Source organism: Panthera tigris, chromosome A3, assembly GCF_018350195.1.
Source record: "Panthera tigris isolate Pti1 chromosome A3, P.tigris_Pti1_mat1.1, whole genome shotgun sequence".
NCBI classification, from domain to species: Eukaryota; Metazoa; Chordata; class Mammalia; order Carnivora; family Felidae; genus Panthera; species Panthera tigris.
This window is the reverse complement of record NC_056662.1, coordinates 28630799-28651862: the sequence shown is the minus strand read 5'-3', so window position 1 is coordinate 28651862 and position 21064 is coordinate 28630799. Positions and strand designations below refer to the sequence as shown.

The following is a 21064-nucleotide window of genomic DNA, read 5'->3' as shown; positions in this document are numbered from 1 at the left end:
TACGCAGGTGTTTGGGGCACAACCTTCCACCGACTCCCTCTGAGCCAGGGGAAACAAAGTCTTTGTGTCCAGAAAACCCCAGAGAGAGGTCCAAACCCTGCAGTCCCCAAGCCCTAGGGGCCGCATGCGATCCTCTCCCAGGCTCCCGAGGATGAGGATGGGTGGCAGGGAGGGGGAGGGGCACCCTCCCAAAGACAAAGACACTCCACACCCAAACTGGTCGTTGTTACCCAGAAATCTTTATTACAAAAATATTTTGCAAGCCAAAAAGTTTAAGTTGCAACTATATACAAAATGGGGCCTGTTTCCTTCCTAGCAGTCTTAAAATAAACTCCTGAAACCACGCTCCTTCCGTAGTGTTGTTTCGACCTCTTCCTTTTCCTGGGGTTCGATACACAAGGTATGGGAATCTCCAGGCTGCCAGGCCGGAGCTAAAGCTGCACAGCTTCCTTGGCCTCATTCCCTTCCTCCCCTTCCAAAATTCAAAATAAGATAAAATAAAATGGCACCAAGAAAACACTCTCTTAAAATTCTGTGTGCATATGTGGGTGCGCGTGCACATACATGGGACACACTCAAGCACATGTGCCTTCTCTGGGCCGCAGAGAGGGAGGCTAAGGTTGACAAGCCAACCTTTTGGAACTTGGAAATGGCCCGAGCCAGGTGGCTGGGTCACTGTGCTCCCAGATGCCACAGAGAAACCCTGGCTCATCGGCCAAAACTGTCCACATGGCCCGTTGGCTCACCCGATTCCTGGATGCCATCGTGTGAAATGCCAAATCTCTGTCCCCAAAGAACTGGGTCTGAGCTGAGCTCCCAGGGTTCCATGCGTAGGACCTGCTGATGGGCAGCATGGCTCAGCTTCTTGTTCTGATGGCCTGGAATCCCTGGGGCATCCGATGGATGGCCGGACCCAGGGGGCGACGAAGATTAACCTTTCCGCTCTAAGACTTAGTTGGTTACGTGTGAAGACCGAATCGACAGGGCTCGCAACGTCTGCTGGCCCTGGGCCCAGCCAGGCCCCCGACTGGAAGGGTGGGGATCAGAGGCAACAGGTCACAGCATCTGCCCAACCTCCTGAGACAGAGGGACAGAAGGAGGGTCAGTCTTGGCTTCACAGCTGCCCAGTCCTCCTGGCTGTTTGGGATTTATTCCAGTTTGATCCCCAAAGGGTTTGAGAGCAGAAGTAGAAGATTCCTCCTGCAGGCACCAGCTCAGAGAGCTGGAATGGGGTCGTCGTTAAGGGGCGGGGAAACAGACGGGCATAGCTTCCCTCCCCTGCGTGGCCTTCCAGCGCTGGTAAGATGCCAGGGAGCAGGGGGGCATCTTTTCTCTCCCCTCTTTCTGGATGAGAAAACTGAGGCCTCGGGTCTCGACAAGCTTGCACTGTGAAGGACGCAGCCAGGAGGAGGAGCACTGAGCGGGTCTGGACTTAGCACGATGGGGGCACAGAAGACCGCAGTACCAGCCACGTGGCTCGGCTGAGAACGTGACCTATTTTGCCCTGGAGGGAAGGCTAAGCGTCTCCACGGGGCAGCCGCACTGCAACCTTCCTCCCCATCCTCGGGGTCTGGGATGTGGGGGAACCCAGTTTCCGCCGTAAAGAGGGTCCCCCCCGGGACGACCAACTGGTAAACCTTAGACCGCACAAGACCCGACCAGGTACTTCGACACATGACAAAGAGCCAAGAGAACGTTGCTGTCGTTTTAAGAAAAAAACCAAAACAAAACGAAACACCACAGATCAAATTTTCTAACACCTCAGGTTCAAGATTGCACATTTCACATTTCTCGATAATTTACAGGCGTCCGCAGCGAGATGTTGCTGAGTTAGTGCTAGCTGGAGGAAGCAAGCTCGGGTCTAGAAAGGAGAGGAGGGGCCGTGTGGAGCGTCACGGTTGGGACGGCGGGTCCTCAAGGAGTCTCGGAGGGCCACCAGGAGGAGGGGGGTTTTGTTACTCAGTCCTTGGTGGTGGCGGTGGCGGCTGTGTGGGGGTTCCTCGGAGGCTCCTCCCCTCCCCCGGGGCTTGCGCCTCATCAATCCCGGGATGGGGAGGCTAGGACTCTTGGCAGCAGTCTCACCGAGTCTTGGGATGAGGGTCCCGGAGGGTTTTTTTCCAGCTTCTCCACGGACGGGGCAGTTCGATCGAAAGGGACAATCTTCCCCAAGCCCCAGGTGGGTGGTGGTAAAAGGAGGTGGGGTTTTCTCCCTCCTCACCCTGGAAGATCAGGCTGCAGAGCACGAAGGGGGGCAATCAGGGTCTCCAAGACCGTGACCGAGACCCGCATGTTGATGGAGACAGGCATGAGGGTTCTTGGACCCTGGTGGTTCTGGCCAGTTCCCAGGTGGGTCCCCCGGCTAGTCTGGCAACATCGGCCTCCGCGTGTGGTGATGTGGGGGGACTGTGGCTGCCCTGGAAATGTCGAAGAGCCACGTGGGTTGGGGAGACAAGAGCCAGCCTCATCCTGGAGTTCCAGGGCCTGCACCATCCCGGCCCTCTGGGAACTGGGCTGGCTGTCCCCATCACGGCTGTCCCACACGGGACAGGAAGGCTCGTGGGGACAGACCCTAGAGACGACCACGGTCCCATTCACTTCCTCTGGACCTGGACGCTGGCATACTCCGAGTAGGATGGCTCGGGCTTGGGGGCTGGCTGCTTGGGGGCCCGGTTGAGGTGGACCATGTCTAGGTCGGCGTAGGTGAGGGTGTCCTCGGGCGCGGGCGGCGGGCCGGTCTGAATGCTGGCGTACTCTGTGTGGTTGTTGGGCTCGGCGGCCCGCGGGGCGGCCTTCTTCCCCTTGGGCAGGTTCAAGTCTGCGTATGTGATGTCATTGTTGTCCTGGATCTAAATGTGGTGGAGAGAAGTTCATTCTGGAGCCCCCAGCCACTCCTCCGCCCATCGGTACCGAGGCTGGATGCTTCTGTCTCCCCTTGGGCCCCGCTGGCTCAGCCCTAATTCACGCCCCCCTCTTCTTCAGCCCAGGTTCCCCGCCTCCGGCCTTACCCTTCCGATCCTCACCTGGCCCAAAGGAGCCTCCTACCCGCCAGTGGGGTCACCTCACGGCGCCGCCTCACTGTCCCTCTGCCCGACGTTCCATTCTGTCCTTTCAGGGTTCTTCCCTCTGCCTGCTGTCCATTCCCCTTCTCCTCGTAACGAAACCCCTTCCATCTTGTGCCTTTTAGCACGTGCATCACTTCAACCTAAGACCACCCTCCCCTCAGCTGGCTCTAGGGATCCTCTCTGTGCTTCCTCAAGCCGTGTCTCTCCATGACAGCACCCACCACCCAGGACCGACTCTGTCTGGGGGTCTGAGTAGGTGCCGACCCCCAGTGGGTGGAGATACTCATCCGTTTACTGGTTTATTCAACACATCTTCACTAGGTTATTTGTTATAATGCAGAACCCAAGGCTGGCATTGAAGAAGCCCCATCGGTGTGGAATGAGCGAACGAACGAAAGAATGGATGGCAATTTCAGCCTCACTCAGGGTGCAGCTGGGGTCTGGGAGACTGGGAACAGGGGCATGTGAGAACGAGAGCCCAGGTTGCAGGTGCAGTAAGGAGCCTGGGGCTTCAATCCTTCTCCCGCTCCGTCTAGCTGAGGGCCTTGGGGCAATCCACTTAAGCCTCTCTGGGCCTCGGTTTCCCCATCTGTAAGGCGGGGCTGGGATAGTGTCTGTTTCCAGGGTCCCTGTGAGGCTCAGACATGATCGCCCAGGTAAAGCGCACAGAACAGAGCCTGGCGCACATCGAGGGAACCCGTGTGTCCGATAAATGCTAGCAATCATCAACCGCCTGGCAAATCTGAACATCTCCCGTGTGCTAATCTTATCACTCGCAACGGCTGCCTTCAAATTACTCATCATGAATTGCAAACTTTGCTTCTTCCGTGCCCAGCACCTATGCTGTAGAAGGGGGCGGGGAAACACCACCACGGCTCCTCGCTGGTGCTCAGTAAGCACCACGGAGCGCAGCTCCCGCAGGCTTACAGGCCCTGTCTCAGCCCGTCGCTAGGAGCCCCCTCCCCCGCTTTACAAGTGAAGAAACTGAAGCCCAGAGAGGTTAAACAATTTGGTTCAAGTCACACAGCTGCAAAGGATCCAGAGTCTGTTGGACCCGACAGCTGTGGTCTCACCGCACGGCCCCCTCTGTCCCGAGCCTTGCACACTCACTCACTTCTCTCTGGGAAACCCACAGCAACAGCATTTAAAGTTCCTCCCTGGCAGGGGTCGGCACCTAGCACTGGGGATTTGAGACACAAGGCTGTAAGAAGCTCCGTGAGGGCCGGGCTGTGGCTGCCTTGGTCACTGCCCAGGGCCTGGCACATAGTAGGTGCTCAGGAAGTCGTGGCCGGCTGCGAATTCTGTGCAGGTTTTAGTGACCACCTCTCACCATCATCCTTTCCCTTGAAAGTTCCTGAGAGAAGTCCAGAGGTAACAATGACTGGGGAGAAGGCCGCGCTTTGTAATTACCCCTCGGGCTTGTGCCCGGGGCCGCCGGGGGCGGGGCTGTCCCGGGTCGGGAGAGCAGGCCACAGTTGGGGCTTTACAAAGACCGTGCCTCTCAGCAGCCCGACTCTGTGCAACAGATTGCATCTGAAACGATGACAACACCCCGGGAAATGTCAAGGACAGCTGGTGCTCTCTCCTCGCGGGTTCAGGGCAGGGCCTGTCTCATTACAAGAGACAGAGGAACCCTCGGCCTCCAAGGTCTGACAGCGTCAGCCCGTGAGAAGCAGGGCGAGGTCTCTCGGAATCAGGCCAACCAGGCTGCCCGTGAAATCGCCCCGGCAGTGCTGCGGAGAAAGTGCCAGAAAGGGAGCATGCCCTTGCATGAGGCGATCGGTGAACAAACTGTGAGCGGTGCCCCCTGGAGTTGTGTGTTGGGTGCCCTGGGTCAAGGAGGTGGTGACCTTCTCCTGGCTGGGGCAGAGGACAAGGGGGAAAAGAGGACTGTGAGCATCCCCCCACTCTCTCCACCCCACCCCTTCCCCCACTCTGGGGAAAGAGTCTTAATTTAGAACAGAATCTGCAACTCTGGTTGATGCAAGGAGATTGCACCAGTGAGAGTACCAGGAAGGGCATCTCACCAAGGACTGTACCTGGGTTATTTCTCTGGTATTCTTCTCGGGCTCATGCAACCTAAAAAGGAAAGAGACACACAGATAAAAATATCCTCACTATCTCCAGTGCTCATGCAAATTGGTAAGAATAACATTTCGGTTCCATTTCCTATATGGGCGGAGCAAGTCACAACAGAAACACAACGGCTTTATCAAATGTTTGGACAAAAGGATCAATCTCACTAAAGAGGAACTTTCAGCAAGGCGCTCCCCCCCCCCCTTTTTTTTTAAACCCACTCTTCCCCAGCAAGGATCTTCAAAAGTTAATATACCGGGTGCTGGGGAAGGTATGGTGAAACAGACACGTTCACGCATTGCTGACGGGAAGGTTAAACCCACACCCTTTTGGGAAGGCAGCTTGGCAAAATCGAGAGCTTGACTCATAAGTGCACATTTTTTTGGGAGAATTCAAAATATAGAAAAAGCTTGCTGTACAGAGGCATTTGTCACAGAGCGGGATAGGGAGGAAGGTTTCCATGTTAGAGCTCTGCCAGTTGGAACTGGTTAAGGAAATCAGGATAGACTCATAGATAAAAACTTAAAAGGTTTATGAGGAAGGGCTTTTTTTTTTTTTTTATTACAAATGATTACATTAAAATGATAAGCAAAAAGGCAACATTCTCTGGAATGATCCCAAGCCTACAAAATTGTGTGGATCACCGGGAAGGAAACGTAGTAAAATGCTAACCGCAGTGGTCTTTGGGAGGGATTTTTTTTTTTCTTCCATTTCGTTCCCGTATTTTCCACACGTTCTCTATTCTACACATCTAGGTCTCAGCATTAAAAAAAAAAAAAAAGAGAGAGAGAGAGAGAGAGAGGCGGAACGGTGTCCTGGTTAATCAAAGAAGCTGTTCATGCACTTGATTCTGTAATTGGAGGCCATCGCTTGGCTCACTGCAGGGTCATGGTCAAGGTGGTGAGCAACCCTGAGCCACTGGTTCTGTAGGAGTTGTGTAAATTCTCAGGCCGGCAACTCCAGGGATGTTAGCCTGGATAATGTCAGAAATGAGCAATGGGGCTTGGCAGCAGGGTTATTAATGGATTTGGCATGAGCTCTTGGCTCAGAAAGCAGTTCTGGGGCATGACAAGCCCCACGTGGCCACAGAAACAACCCTCTGGGAGCAGGGACGCTGGCTGCGGAGGAAGATCACGAAGGTCTATCCACACCCCTATTGCTTCCAACCCTTCCAGGAACCCCCGCTGCCTCTGGTTCAAGTAAGACTCATCACCCTGCGCGTCAGCCGCGCACGGTCTGGCCTCTGCTGACCTCCCCAGGCCCCTTCACGCTCCTGACCTCAGTGACCCACTTACCCACCCACCAAGTCTCTCCTGAGGGTTATTCGATGAGACGCATTTTGCGTCCACAACGGCCTGGAAAGCTGCCGTCCGCCGCTCTGTCTCTTGGCGAACTTTTGTGCACTCTTCAAGACTCAACTGTGGGGTCCCTCCTTGGGAAAGCTTCTGTGACAGTGGTGGACTGTCTAGACTGCCCCTCCGTGACAGCCCCAAGCCCCCTTGCCTATTTTCCAATGTGTCTGTCTGCCACCTGCCTGCCACGCTTCCTCAGCACGTGGGTACAAGTGCCCTAAAGTGACCTGGCATGAAGATAGACTGCCCCGGGGCCTTTGCACATGCAGCCCTCCTTGCCTCTTCATTTGCTTCACTGCTTCTCTTCCCTCAGATGTGGTTTCAAACAGTCCTTTCTCGGGGAAACCTCCACTGAACCCCAAACTCCAGTCTCAGAACACTGGGTTCCTCTCTTTCAGAGCGGACTGGAAGTAATCATCCATTTGGTTGTGTCCGACTGTCCTGTGTCTGAGAATGGCACTGCTGTTACCCACCCCTGTGTGCAGGCTACAGAAGTGGGAGTCAACCCTGATCCTCCTCTGTCCTCCTTTACAACCCATGTTAACCCATCCCAGTGCTTGCTGACGCTGCTTCCAAACTCCCAGCCACTCAGCCTCCCCCACCGTCCTAGCTCCCTCGTTTCCTCGTCATATTCCGCTCCAAACCCTCAACCCACTGTCAGCACACAGGGAGATCCATGTCTGTATCCAGGATGGTGCGGCCGCGCGATCGCTGCCCCCGCCCCCCACCCCCCCGGAATGTTCTAGCCTCCCATCTCTTCCCCTCGCCCACTCCAGGCCAGCTGCTCTGACCTCCTCCGTGTTCCACGAACATTTCCAACTGCTCCTGCCTCGGGGTCTTGGCACTGGCCGTTCCCTCTGCCTGGTCCACTCTTGCCCCAGATATTCCCGCAGCGGGAGCCTCCTCGTCCTTCAGCTACCTTCTGAATGTCCCCTCCTTAGACAAGCTTGCCCTGACCGCCCACGGCACCCCACCCCCTGCTCTGCTCCGTGCCCAGCTGTATTTTATTTAGTCAGCGCCCGCATCACATCGTGCATTAACCTCCCCCCCACCTTGCTTTGTGACCTGCCCCCTGATGGACCGTGGGCTCCGCGCTGGAGCCCCGACACCCGGTGACGGGCTCATACACTGGCAGCGCCCCCAAAGTATTTGTTGAGTGAGTGAATGAATGAATGAATGAACGCGGAATCAAAAGGGCCACGAGACCGGGGAGAGTGTCTGTTTCGCTCTCCTTCACAATCCCCCAGCTTAAGGCCTGGCATGGAGCTGGGCTCAATTCAGATGAATAAATGAAAGAATCAGAGAAGCCCTAAATATTCCAAGAATAAACGCACTGAATGTCTGACAAGTGAACAAATGGCCGCCCGAAGGAACCCCAGTGCCCAATTAAGGGAGCAGAGACATAGTTTTCTCTCGTCTGAGCTGGGGGAGACTACAGACAATGTTCTACCTGCACGCTCCCAACCCAGGGAGTGACAGCTACCCAGGCCCTCACCATCCCTGCAACCTGAAGGGCCCTTTGAGCTCAAAGCGGCGGCCTCCCCCCGCCCCTCCCTCGGCACCCTCCCCGAGGTGCTCGGTTGTTACCCACGCCAGCGTCCTCTGGAAAGCGTCTGATCCCAGCCAGCCAACTGAAGCCAGCGCTGCATGGAAACTACCATTACCTCTCACCAGCTATCGCTTTGGTTTAGAGAGATGAAAGGGAGAGAGCAATCTGACGGCTCCCTTGGTAGGTTCACGTTGGAAAAATAGAAAACAGGCAGAAAACGGTTGGCTTCTCTGGGGAAGGAGAGCATCAGAGCACCAGCGTTCAGCGTCAGAGGTATCTGGGCCGGCCTCAGAGTTCTGGCACCTGCTAGCTGTGGGACCTCGGGAATGTCCCACGACTTCTCTGAGCCCCGGTTTCTTCCAGCGCACACACACACACACACACACACACACGGCCAAGAAGAAGCTTCTAGAACAAGGGTTCTCAGAGTCTGGGTTGGAGGCAGCAACATCAGCACCACTTGGGAACTCGTTAGGAATGGAAATTCTGCATCAGAAAGTCGGGGGCGGGGGCGCCCAGTAATCTGTGTTTGAACAAGCCGTCTAGAAAATTCTGCCACACACTTGAGGTGGAGAAGCTCTGTTCAATTAAAACGGGATGATTGCAAATCAGAGGGGTTTTGCTATAATTAAAATCACCAACGGGCTACTATAGGAAAAGGCATAGATCGGTTCCCGGAACGCAGTCAGTGCTTGATAAATGTTAGCGGCCGAGGCTGTTATTATTATTATTATTGACACCGCCCCTTTCTTTCGGGAACTTATTGTCTAACTGGGGAGATCAGACAAGTAAAAAATAATGGCGACAATAAGGAAAAAAAAAAAGAAAAAAGAGCGATCCGTATCTGAGGCCACGAAGCACTTGGAGAAGGAGAGTTTTAGGGATCCGGGGGAGGAAGAGATGGGGATTGGGACCACGGTCTGGGGTGGCATTCGTTCAGTCCGCATTCATTTGTTCATTCAACACACCTTAACTGAGCACCTACTCCATTCCAGGCATGGTGTGAAGTTCAGCAGTCACGGGGTGGGTTAGAACACGGGGCACGTGCATTGACAGTTTGAATATTCCACCAAGGTGTCAGTGCAGGGGCCCCAGGAGAGCTCGCAGGACGGGCTTCCGTCCTGGGGGGGTGGTAATGCCCTCTCCGAACCGGGAGAAAGGGCGGGAGGTAAGCAGATGAAAGGGTGACCTCCCATGTGGCACATCTCCAGGGGGCGCTGTTCACAGAACCCACTGTGACTGCTGCCTCCTGGCACGGTAGAGACCTTGGGTGGTGCCTGAGCACATCTCAGGGAGAGAGGCCAGCACGCAAGGGCTGGAAGGACAGTGAGGACACAGCGTGTGGGAGGCTGTGAAGGGAGTGCAGCCGGTCTGAGTCACCAAGCACGAGGGCTGGGGAGTGGCCAGGAATGAAACTATCCAAGTTAGTAAAGGCCAGACCACGAGGGGCTTGAGGGCCTCAGTAGTGCGGCTGGACTATGTTGAGGGCCGTAGGGAGCCACTGAAGGTTTTTAGGCAAAGGACAGAATTCGAGTCTTGCCCTTGGAAAAGAGTGTACCCGGCATACACACACACACACAACGCCCCTATTGCCCCCAACCTTGGCGTTGTCCTGGACTCTATAGTCCATCAGCAAGCCCTCTTGACTCTACCTCCAAAACGTATCCAGGATCTGAGCATTTCTCAGTCATCCCACTGCCACGGTCCAGGCCACCATCACGTGCTTGGACCACTGCAGTAGCCTCCTCCCAGGCCCCTCTACCTCCTCTACCCTCAGCTCCTACAGCTTGTTCCCCATACGGCGGTCAGGTGGTACTTTTAAAACCAAAGTCAGATCAATCTCCCTCCTATGGCTCCTCATCCCACAGGGAGTAAAACCCTAGACCGTTGGCCTCCACCCCAGAACCTCAGTTCCTGCTCTGCATTCAGAAATCCACAAAGCTCTTGAAAGAAAGAAAGAAAGAAGAAAGAAAGAAAGAAAGAAAGAAAGAAAGAAAAAAAGAAAGAAAGAAAAAAAGAAAGAAAGAAAGAGAGGGAAGGAGGGAGAAAGAAAGAAAGAAAGAAAGAAAGAAAGAAAGAAAAAGAGAGAGAGGGAGGGAGGGAGGGAGGGAGGGAAAGAAAGAAAGAAAGAAAGAAAGAAAGAAAGAAAGAATTGCACAACCTATTTGTTAGCAAAACCTGACCTGAACCAACATGAAGCTATTTATGGCTTTTATTTATTGCCCATGCGGGGCATGCCCATGCAATTTATTTATTGTTTCCATGCAGGTACATTCAAGTGGTAGATTATGGGGATCTCTAGATCTCTCCACTGGGGGTGAATATCGGGGGCTTTCCTTTAGAAGCTGAAAAGTCTGATTTAGTAATAAACCTGGCTGCACGGCCTTGGGCTGAAACCGCAGACCTGAATCTCTCTAGGCTCATCTCTTGCCCTCCCTCATTCCTTCTGCCCCTCGGCTCCTCTGGCTTTGGCCACACCCACTCTCTGGCCCAGCAGACAGCCCTCCTTCACAGCGTCCTGGCTCAGGTCCCTGCTCACATCCTCTTTTCAACAGAGGAGGCCTCCTCCCCGGCCTAAACTAGCTCCCCCCATTCATCTCCATCCCCTTGCTGGGCCTGACTCGTTACCACCTGACATGACATTACACATCGCTTCCTTCTCTCACTGGAGTCTGAGGCCCACGAAGGCCTGGATTCTTGTTCACTGCTGTCTCTCCAGCACCCGGAACAGCTGGCACATAGTAGAGACTCAGCAAAAATCACTGCAAACATGAACCAGCAAACTAATGTACCATCTATGACATAATGTCACACGGTAGCCCCTGACCAGGCCCTGGGCTTCAAGAGGGCAGTACGAGGCTTCTACCCTACGTACCTTGGCATTCCCAGGGTCACCCATGCCAAGGAAGTCAACACACAGTGAACGAATGAAGGCAAGGGCAGAGTATCCAGCTTGGATCTGGGAGCTGTGTGTGTGCGGCAGCTTTCTGCCACCACCCAGATGAAATGTGATGAAGGTCTTGCTGTCTATGGACAGCAGGCAGGAAACCAGAGCCTCTGTGTGCAGAAATCGCCTCATTTGAGACAATCATGAAAAACAGACCTGGCAGAGCAGCTGACAAAGGAGAGAAATGGGAAGGTTGCCTGGCACAGGAGTGAGGGTCAGTGGGTGTGGACTCTGCATTTCAGGTTTTGGGCGTTGTCAACCAACCAACCAGCCAACCAACCACCAAGCAACCAACCCCCAACCAACCAACCAATCAACAACCAACCAGCCAACCAACCACCAACCAACCAGCTAATCAACAACCAACCAACCAACCACCAACCAACCAATCACCCACCCATCCACCCACCCACCAACCAACCACCACCCAACCAACCAACCACCACCCAACCAACCAACCAACCACCAACCAACCAATCAACAACCAACCAACCAATCAACAACCAACCAACCAACAACCACCCACCCAACCAGCCAACCACCAACCAACCAACCAACCACCAACCACCCAACCAACCAACCACCAACCAACCAACCAATCAACCAACCAACCACCAACCAACCAACCAACCAATCAACCAACCAACCAACCACCAACCAACCAACCAACCAATCAGCAACCAACCAACCAACCACCAACCAACCAATCAGCAACCAACCAACCAACCACCAACCAACCACCAACCACCAACCACCCAGCCACCAACCAACCAACCACTCAACAACCAACAAACCAACCACCAACCAACCAACCAATCAACAACCAACCAACCAACCAACCACCAACCAACCAAACAATCAAGAACCAACCAACCAACCAACCACTAACCAACCAACCACCAACCACCAACCAACCAGCCACCAACCAACCAGCCACCAACCAACCAACCAATCAACAACCAACAAACCAACCACCCACCAACCAACCAACCAACCAACCACCAACCAAGCAGCAGGCAACCAACCAACAAGCAACCAACCACTGCAGAGGCATCCTAGCCCAGCGGCACACTTACCTCGTAGAAGAAGTGGACCCCTTGGCTGAAAGAGAAAAAAAACAAAAAACAAAAACCAGTTATTTAACCTAGAAACACTGTTCTTACGTAACTCTTTTGGTGGGGGGGACAAAGGTTTGCCTCCAGGGAGGTTGTGAGGAATTGTTGAAATCACCTCCTTTGAACCACAGGAATTCCCCCATGCTCACTCCAGTGGGGTGCTCCATCATCTTCTGTCAGGAGGGCCAGTGGGCTGGGCCTTCCCACTGCCCCACTTCTGGGAGTTACCAAGGTCAGATCTCAAAGCAGCCTTCAGCCCAGGAGGGGCCAACTGCCCTGCTCTGTCTGGGCCTCAGTTCCACTCACCACACACCTTACCTGAGACCCTACAGGAGCCCTACAGGCCCTTCACTGCTGGAGAACAGACTCTAGTCGTCGGGGGGGGGGGGGGAGCCGGTGTGCATCCCATGTCTCCCCCTGCCCCGACCCCAGCTCACTCACTGTGTGACCCTGGTGGGTCACTTCCCCTCTGTGAGCTTGGATTTCAGCTCTCCAGCTCACAGGGTTGGGCTGGACATCCATTTATTTTCATGTCACCACTTTCCAAAAAAGGATCTTAGGAGGGAAGAAAGGGTCCATCTGGTTCAGAGATTTTAAGCCTATGATATGGGGCATCCCACAGAGAAGCTGCTGGGGTTTGGCCACTATTGGACTCCCATGCCACTGTAAAATTGTAATTAAAAAGCAACCTGCACACCAAACGCGCTCTGCACCGCGCTTTGACAGGCTGGAGGCTGCCACAAGGCGAGAATTCTCCCTGCCGGGTGAATGCCTGGTGCCTGGACAGGCGGTGGAGTTTTAGGTGAGCGGGTACCAGCTGGGAAGGCTGTAGCCCGGCATCCAATGTCCAAATGGACGCCGATGGGTTGCAAAGTGCCGGGACGTGGGTCGTCTCAGGGAGTCCAATGACAGGACACTGACCACTCACTTTATACCAAAGAGACTCGGTGTCTCCCTGGAGCCACACAGCTGGTAAGCAGGAGGGCTGAAATCAGGACATTTCATCGCGAGTATTGGGAGGATGGGCAGACTCCTCCAGGGACCAATGAGGGGAAAGGTCATCTCACCGGGGAGGAGACGATGTGTAGAGTGATCCCAAACATGGTCCCTGGGGGACCCGCTGACCAGGTTTGAGTCCTGGCCCCGCCACTGACCAGTTGTGAGGCCCTGGGCAAGTTTTAGAACATCTCCATGCCTCAGTTTCCTCATCGGTAAAAGTGGGTTAGTAACACCACTACAGAAGTCTGTGGTGAGAACAATGCCTGGCACATGAGGAGAACTGAGGGAGTGCTAGTTGTCGCTGTCACCAAGCCTCCGTGTGACAGCTGGGCTCTGCACCCAAAGAGACCCGTCACCCAGGGGCTGGGATTTCGCTAACGGCCACCGCGAATGTTATCCGACCCTCACCGGGCAGCGGACTCTGCTTCGCCACCCTTCCCGTGCGAAGGCTCTCCTCGGACGTTAGGGGAAAACCACCGGGTGGATCACCTGGCAGAAGCCCTTCCAGATTCCAGAGAGGTGGGGCCTGATGCCAGCCTCCCAGATGGGGAGCTAAGGCTCGGCCAGGACTCACAGCCAAATGCTTTCAGCCAGTCCAGGAAGGAGGGAAACTTGGGGGCCGGAGGGGAGGGGGTGCTAGAGGAGAGGTGTGAACAGCACGCCCATCTGAGCCCAGCCTAGGGGTCTGGGTGCAGAGAGGCAGCTCGGGACAGCACTTTGCACCTCACAGTCCGTGGCATATGGTGGGTCACAAGCAGCATTTTAAAGAGAATTTAGTATAGACTAGGACAGAAAAGCAAATATCAGAGTTCCAATTTTATCTATAGGAGTGTGGTACGTACGTGCTGGGTTGAGGCATGAAGTGTATTTCTATAACTTGAAGTCAAGTTAAGTTGCAGAAACGCTGGCTTAAAATGGTCTCCTCCAAGGGAGGCACTGCTCTACCCATTTTACGGATGAGGAAACCGAGGCTCATGGAAGCCAAACTGATCGTTCAGAGCATATAACAAAGGTCTGGAGCCCTGGTTTGTCTGACTCCAAAGTCAGAGGCCTTGTCACAGCAGTAACTACACACATATGCATGCACTCAAACAAGGGCATGGTGTCCTAGATTTGAACTGGTGCCCTCCTGCTGGGGAGCCAGAGGCTGTGTGCCTTGCTGCCGTGAGGACAGCTTTCCAGGAAGGTGGCTCATGTTTCTGGGCTCATGTACAATTCTGACAACATTTACTGAGCACCTGCTGTGTGCCAGGCACTGTCCTCACATTTCATGTGACATCACCCATTTAATCTTTCCAATGGTCTTAGGGAAGGTGCTGGTATGATCCCCACTCCCTCCAGCCTCCTGCCTACGGGCTGGACGTGTCAACCTGGACAGGTAAGAGGAAAGCAGGAGTTTGCCGGGGTTACCGGCAAATACTGTTTCCTCGGGAGGCCCTCTTCACACCCTGGCATCTCCCTGCTCTTCACCTTGGTGGTGGTCCCGTGAGGAGGTGAGGCCTGGAGCAGTGACGGCTGTCTTGCGCCCATGAGGCGAGGCGGAGGGAGGCCCCCCCCCCCCATTCCAGCCTGGTGATGGTGCTGCACCAGCCATGGCACCAGCTACTGCTGGGCTCTTTGTGGAAGAGACTGGACTTCCTCACGGCCTCGCCCTCTGGGAAGGACAGCCCGGGGGGCAAACTCTTGGGGAGGAAGAGGAAAATCCACGCACCTTTCTTCTGTCGGATTCGGAGGAGGTAGAGGGCTGCGATCACAAGAGTCACCAGCAGGGCACAAACCACGCCCACCACAATGAAGATGGTCTGGCTTTCGTTTTTGTCTAGGGACCACACGGAACAGAGGCTTCATGTATACAACTTAAAAACAGCGAAACTTAATACCCACCACCCCTTTTCACCGCGAGGTAGGCATCATGAACTGAGAACATCTGGCCGTACGTGTTGGGAGCCACGGGGGCACGTTCAGGGGTAGGCACACCCTTCCTGGCGGGGGCCACCGTGGGCAGTGCTAACACCACGCTGATGTGCCAGGAGGGAAGATGTTTGTTGCTGACTGCTATGGAGGAACCCTGGCTTCAGGATGTGGGCAGAAATCTCACTCCCAAGGAACAGAAACATGTTCCCTTTCATCTGGAACGAGCCACAGGGTGGCCACCACGACAGTGGTGAAACTCCGAATCACAACTACTCTACAGAGCTCTCAGGAGCAGTCGACTCATCTGTGCCCGGGACCTGGGCATAGGAGCTCTGAACCCGGGACACCTGTAAGGGAGACTGTGTGGGCGGGGCTGGTGCCAGGGCACAGGTAGGGGATCCTGCACTAGAGCATTGTGGGTAGTCAGGAGCAGGGCTCTGAGCCATGGACACATGGGTGCAAACAGTGCTCCTGGTTGTGTGTCCCTGAGTGAGTCATTCAAACCTCCCTCTACACACTGACTTCCTCTTGTGTTATTGAGGCCAATAGTAACCTCTACCTCATTGGATAGCTCTGAGGATTAACTTACAAAATGAACAATCAACCAACAAACTCACTCTTTCATTTGTTTTAAAAGCATTTCCTGTCTACTCTGTGCCTGGGTGTGTGCGGGTCCTAAAGCTATGAGGCCGAACAAGACAGCCACGGTCCCTAGCAGCTGAGTCTCAAAGCTGAAGGGTCAAGTGCCTCCTCTTGCATACTGCCATAAAGCAAGCAAGGAGGCCCAGAGAGAGGCACTGACTTGTCTGAGGCCACCCAGCACGTTTGCGACAGAGCCAGAGTCGAAATCCACGCGTCCCAGCTCCTAGTATAGTGCTCATCCTATGGAAGCCAGGCATCAGTGACATCAACGGGACACCCTGGAGGGTCCCATGCCTCCTAAAGCTTCCCTGTTCCCTTACAGGATGCAGTGAGGAAAGAAACGGTCTCTACTGTAACCCATGCGAAAGGTCGGCCATGTACAAGGCAGAGCCAGGCGAACGGGCAAGTGATGGAACATTCCACAGTGGCACCGGAACGCCAACTGGGTGCTAATTTGATGACAGAAGAGAGATACCCCGACAACGCGTTGGGAGGGGCTGAGAAAATGAAACCCTGACACCTTTCGCTCCAACACGGGGGTGGCCGTCTTAGAGGGGCATATGCACTTTGGCCTAGAAATGCTTTTTGGGAAATCGTTCCCCAGAAACAGCTGCACACGTCACAGAGCAGGTGCAAGGTCATTCATTACAGCAGTGATTGTACTTGAGATAAGCTGTAAAGATTCTGAGGCCCTCCACCCCATTCCTGGGGTGCAGGCTTGCAAAGGCAGCCAGAGAGATCAAGGTGAAGTGCGAAAGAACAGGAAGAGGAGGTGGCTGGCCTGGCCTGGTGAATTAAGCTCTGGCAGGTGAAGGAGCAGGTGGCAGGAAGCTAGGGACAGTCCAGTCTCCCTCCCTCCCAACTCTCTTTAATGTACGTTTATGTCAAAAGATCTACAGAGACACGAACCAAACTCTTACCAGTGGTCACTCTTGGGAGTGTGGGCTATGGGGGAGGGGCACTCACTTTGAAATTTGACTGTATATCTATAGACTTCTAGATTATTCTATTATAGCCATGAATGACTGCTTTTCACATGAAAAAAGATAGAATTTAAAGTGCCAGGTCAGTTGGCATCTTGACCTCACCCTGGGTCGTATGCGTTTCCTGGTCCTTCTGGTGGGCAGAGACCACAAGGGTATGGTTTTTGGTGACCGCGGGCTGCCCGTCATGCTGCACCTGGCAGGTGAAAACCACATCTTCCCTGTGGGCGGATAAATTCACCAGGAGCCAGCTCGTCCAGTTAAAGGTCCCATCCTTGTTCTCTGTGAGGTTCGAGGCCGTCGAGGCCGTTTCTGTTCGGGACACGTTTCCGTTCTCCAACCAGGTCAGCTGGAGGCGCTGGGGGTAGAACTTCTTCACTTGGCAAATGACCTTCACCTGGTCCCCTGTCACGGGTTGCTGGGCAACCTCCAAGGTGGGTGGAACTGAAACAGCACAGAGCAGAAGCTCTGACCTCATGGAACAGACACGTCACCGGGGAGGGGGTCGAGAACTTAGCTCCCCCCACGCAGCAAGGGAATCACCCAGATCAGTGCTAGGCATACAGCTGGTGCTCAAACACTGAGGGTAAGCTTTGCATGTGAGTGAAATCCCGTAAGCACAGTGCCCAGTACACAGTAGGTGCTCAAGGTACCTACTGGTAGCTCCTATTAGGGTAATGATGAGTGAAATCGAGCCCCCAGCATGCATTTGGAATCCAATAACTAGCAAAATCCATGAAGTCACCGAGCACACAGTGGCTGGATTACAGTAGGTGCTCAATAATTGGAGTGGCTCTGGGAAAGTAAATCGAACTACCTAGCACGGTAGGTGTTCACCCGGAACTGCCGTTAAAACAGGAGGAGGTGACGGTACCCCTGGGTGCCCGGTGGTTGGGAGGGTCTGTCAGGAGGCAGGTTCCAGGGGATGGAAGGCTGGGAGCACGGAGTGGGGGAGGGGCAGGCTGGGAGGCTTGGGGGCCGGAGCTGGGCTTGGGCCGGGGGTGACGGGCATCTACCTCGGAGGGTCTCGGACAAGTTGGCAGTCCCACGAAGAGGAGGGCCCCCCTGCAGGGTCACGTGGGCCACCTCGCAGATGACCTGGGAGCGAACGTCCCCCGGGGCCAGCGGCAGCCTGGCTGTGCTGAAGATGCTGTAGGAAGCGCTGTCTCCCTCTGGGTCCACGGTGGTCTGGGAGGCTGCCAGCTCATTCCCGTTTTTGAACCATTTCAGGGTGACGTTTCTGGGGGAGAAGCCGTGGGACTCGCAGGTGAAGCTCACAGTCTGCTCAGGTGTGGCCCTGGCCGTGGGGCCCGACACCACGGGGGGAGAGGGTTTGGCTACAAGAGGAGCATTTACGAGTAAGCATGACTCTGGTCATCCTCAGCAACGACAGGTAAGTGACACTGTGCAGAACCCTCACGGATTATTTTCCAGCCCTGCAGGGGTGGAGGGGGCCCCGAGGAGAGCCGGAACCAGGTGGCCAGTCGCCCGCAGGCCTGGATGTGGCCAAGCCCAGCGCCCCCGGTGAGAGGGGACCGCAGGCCTTTCTCCTACTCGGGTGGGAGTGAGGGGCACGTGAGGCAAATACAGGCAGTTTCGCTTTGAATTTAACACTGAAAATGCTTCTCCAGGACCAAACTCGGATCTGTCTTTATCCCAAACTTAACTTACACCTGGAGCTCTCCCTTCAGGTATTTGTGAATTTACTCTAGTTTTCACTCTTTCCACAAACATTCCGTAGGGTCTCATCTCCAATCCCTGAGTCTGAGAGGGAGGGAACGAGGGGTTGTTTTTCTGAATCTGCGTTCTTCTCTTGGGTCGGTGTTGGGTTGAACACCAAGATCACGGAGTGCTGAGAAAGCCAAAGATGGTTAATTTTTCAATCGTGAATCAATTTCAAGGACAGAGACACCGGTCTATGGAGCAGGCAGAAGCCCTCTTGTGTCCTGGGAACACACACATCAGTGACTCGAGAGGGAGGGCATTTCAGAAGGTCCTATAGGGGGTCTCCAAATTGTTAATTATTACCTAATGCCTTCCATAACAAACATAGGAAATATTACAAATATTTACATTTGTAAATATTTAACTTGCTTTCGAAAACTCATCAGACATTTTGGGGACACAGAAAGGAGGTGTCACCAAATAAGACATGAAAACACCAGCAGTCCGGATGCCCTACAGGGACAAGGTGATCAGTTACCGGTTGCAGACAGCATTTTGGGCACCTGACACCAGGCTGATTCCTCCCCTCAGCTCCTTAATCCCTCCAGCAGGCCTTGGAGGGGGGCCCAGTATGATCCCATTTATGGGACAAGGTTCAGGGAGGAACGCAGCTAGCCGAGGGCACACAGCAAAGGGCGGGGCTCATCTCCCGGCACACACGAATGATTAGTTTTAGCTTCGCTATTCTTTCTTCCTACACCTCCGTGTCTGTTTGGGTACCACGCGGATCAAAATACCACCTTGGTAACATGTGAGGATGTATGTAAAACACAGAACCTGGCACACAGTAGGTGCTTAATAAACAACACCTATGATTATTATCGTGAGATCTGGTCGTGCCTACGTCTGAAACGACTTGTTTGTTAGGCAGTAAGAGAGCAGAACAAAAGCTTAGCAGAAACACAAGAAAAGTCCCAAAGCCAGCTCCCTGCAGCTGCCATGCAAAACCCCAAATGAGAAAAGCAGCAGAAACCAACAAATTATGATTCTCTCCCTCTTCTTTTAATAATCCCCTCAGGAAACAAGTTTGGCGAATTGGCTTTCAAAACACAAACGAGATCACAGGCGTTTTCCCGCAGATTAGCTATTTACAGAGAGCTGGGAGCGTTTTGAAAGAGGGAGGACAGATTTTGTCCGTGACATTTTGGTGTGTCGAGGCAGAGAGGGCTCTGGGGCTGAGCAGCGAGGCTTTGCGCGGATTCCGGCACCCGTTCAGACACACGTGTGGTTAAAGATGGGAAGGTCCCCTGGCGGGGCAGCTCGGATCTGAGCAGGGTGTCGCCAGCCCCTCTTTGGGCCGGAGGACAGGAGGCAACTCAGCCCCAGGCATGTTCCTCAGGAGGGTGCCCTGGCCACCCCGATCAGGCTCATTTTCCAAGGAGCTGTCACGCGCACGGGTGATTCTGAAGCACCCACCCACTGAGAAGCTCCTCTCCGGCCCCAGCAGCACAGGGAGCCACCCTTATCAGGGGGAGAAGAAATTCAGCGTTTCCTCTGTGACCTCGGGGAGCATCCAGCTCAGGGCGCTTCTGTGCTGGCAGTGAGCATCCCCCGGAGTCGTTAAATAATTCACCTGCCCAGACTCCTGTCTGACCAATTAAAGCAGAATTTCTAGGGTGGAGTCAGGGTCTGGGGATCTTTTTCAGCATTTCCCAGGTGATCCCAATGAGCAGCCCAGGTTCAAAGGCACCCACCACCGTCCCCACACCCCCCTTACACTCGAGGCCTGGGAGGAACAGGGACCCAGCCAAGGTCCTATTATAGCTACATTCATGGGATACTGACCGCGTGCCAGGCCCTGCTGTTAGCACCTTATCCGCATTCGCTCACTCAGTCCCTGCAGTGGGGTTGTGCTGTCACACAGAGATGAGGACACGGGGCCCGATGTGGGGATGACTCATCAGAGATCACAGAGCTGGAAGGCAGGGCTAGGTGGGAACCCAGGCAGCGGGGCTCGGCCACTTCCGAAGTTGCTGCATGCAGATACCCAAGAATCACCTAACCCCCACATCCGGGGCTCTCTGGACCTCCTCTCCAATCCTGAGACCACTGACCAGCAGCCCGATTATCACCACAGCACAGATGGGACACAGAGGACCTGAGGGATGCCGAGACTGGCCCAGGATCGGACAGCTCTGGGAGGAGCACCCAGGGCTCACTGAGGGTCTGTCTGCTCACACGGATCACTGTGTCCCCCTCATGTCCTGCCGAGGTTGGTCTAATGATCCACTTCCTGCAGGTGAGGAAACGGAGCCCAGCAAAGGGAGCCGGGTCACAACCTTGAGGGGCCACCTCCTCCGTGTCAGGTGACGCAGTCAGAGCGCCTCAAATCCTTCAGCTCTCTTAAAGGGAGTCCACGATTAGGACCATTTTGCAGATGAGGAGACTGAGGCAGAGAGAAATGAGGACAGCTCATTTCTGAGGACAGCTAGAGTCTAGAAAATGAACTCTTGCTCACGGGGCTCCGGACAGTCTCTATGAACTGCCTCCCCGTCACCCGCAGTCTGCAGAGCCAGGAATGGGGTGTCTGGGTGGTGTCGCTGGCATGGCGGGGGCCCCCCTGCTCCGCCCAGGCCCCTGCCCCAGGCTGCTCAGCGAAGGAGCCACATCCCACAACAGGGAAAGACTCCTGACGCTCTCACGTGTGTGGGTGCGTGTCCTCCAGGAACAGGCTCAACACTTCATGAGACGTTTGCCTAT

General features: G+C 54.5%; 1 protein-coding gene across 2 annotated transcripts in view; it reads right to left on the bottom strand.

The window, feature by feature from the left end:
• Window positions 1-220: 220 nt before the first annotated feature.
• The window catches only part of SIRPA (signal regulatory protein alpha), a 42069-nt gene continuing 21225 nt past the window's right edge, over window positions 221-21064 (bottom strand). The window contains exons 4-9 of one of the 2 annotated variants that reach the window (XM_042980757.1): window positions 17656-17976; window positions 16745-17083; window positions 14812-14919; window positions 12063-12087; window positions 5090-5141; window positions 221-2846 (exon numbers count right to left, since the gene is read on the bottom strand). In XM_042980757.1, coding sequence (XP_042836691.1) covers window positions 2592-2846; window positions 5090-5141; window positions 12063-12087; window positions 14812-14919; window positions 16745-17083; window positions 17656-17976 — 1100 coding nt within the window. In that variant the 3' untranslated portion in view covers window positions 221-2591. The remainder of the gene's footprint in view (window positions 2847-5089; window positions 5142-12062; window positions 12088-14811; window positions 14920-16744; window positions 17084-17655; window positions 17977-21064) is intronic. The other variant, XM_042980758.1, reaches the window with a different exon arrangement.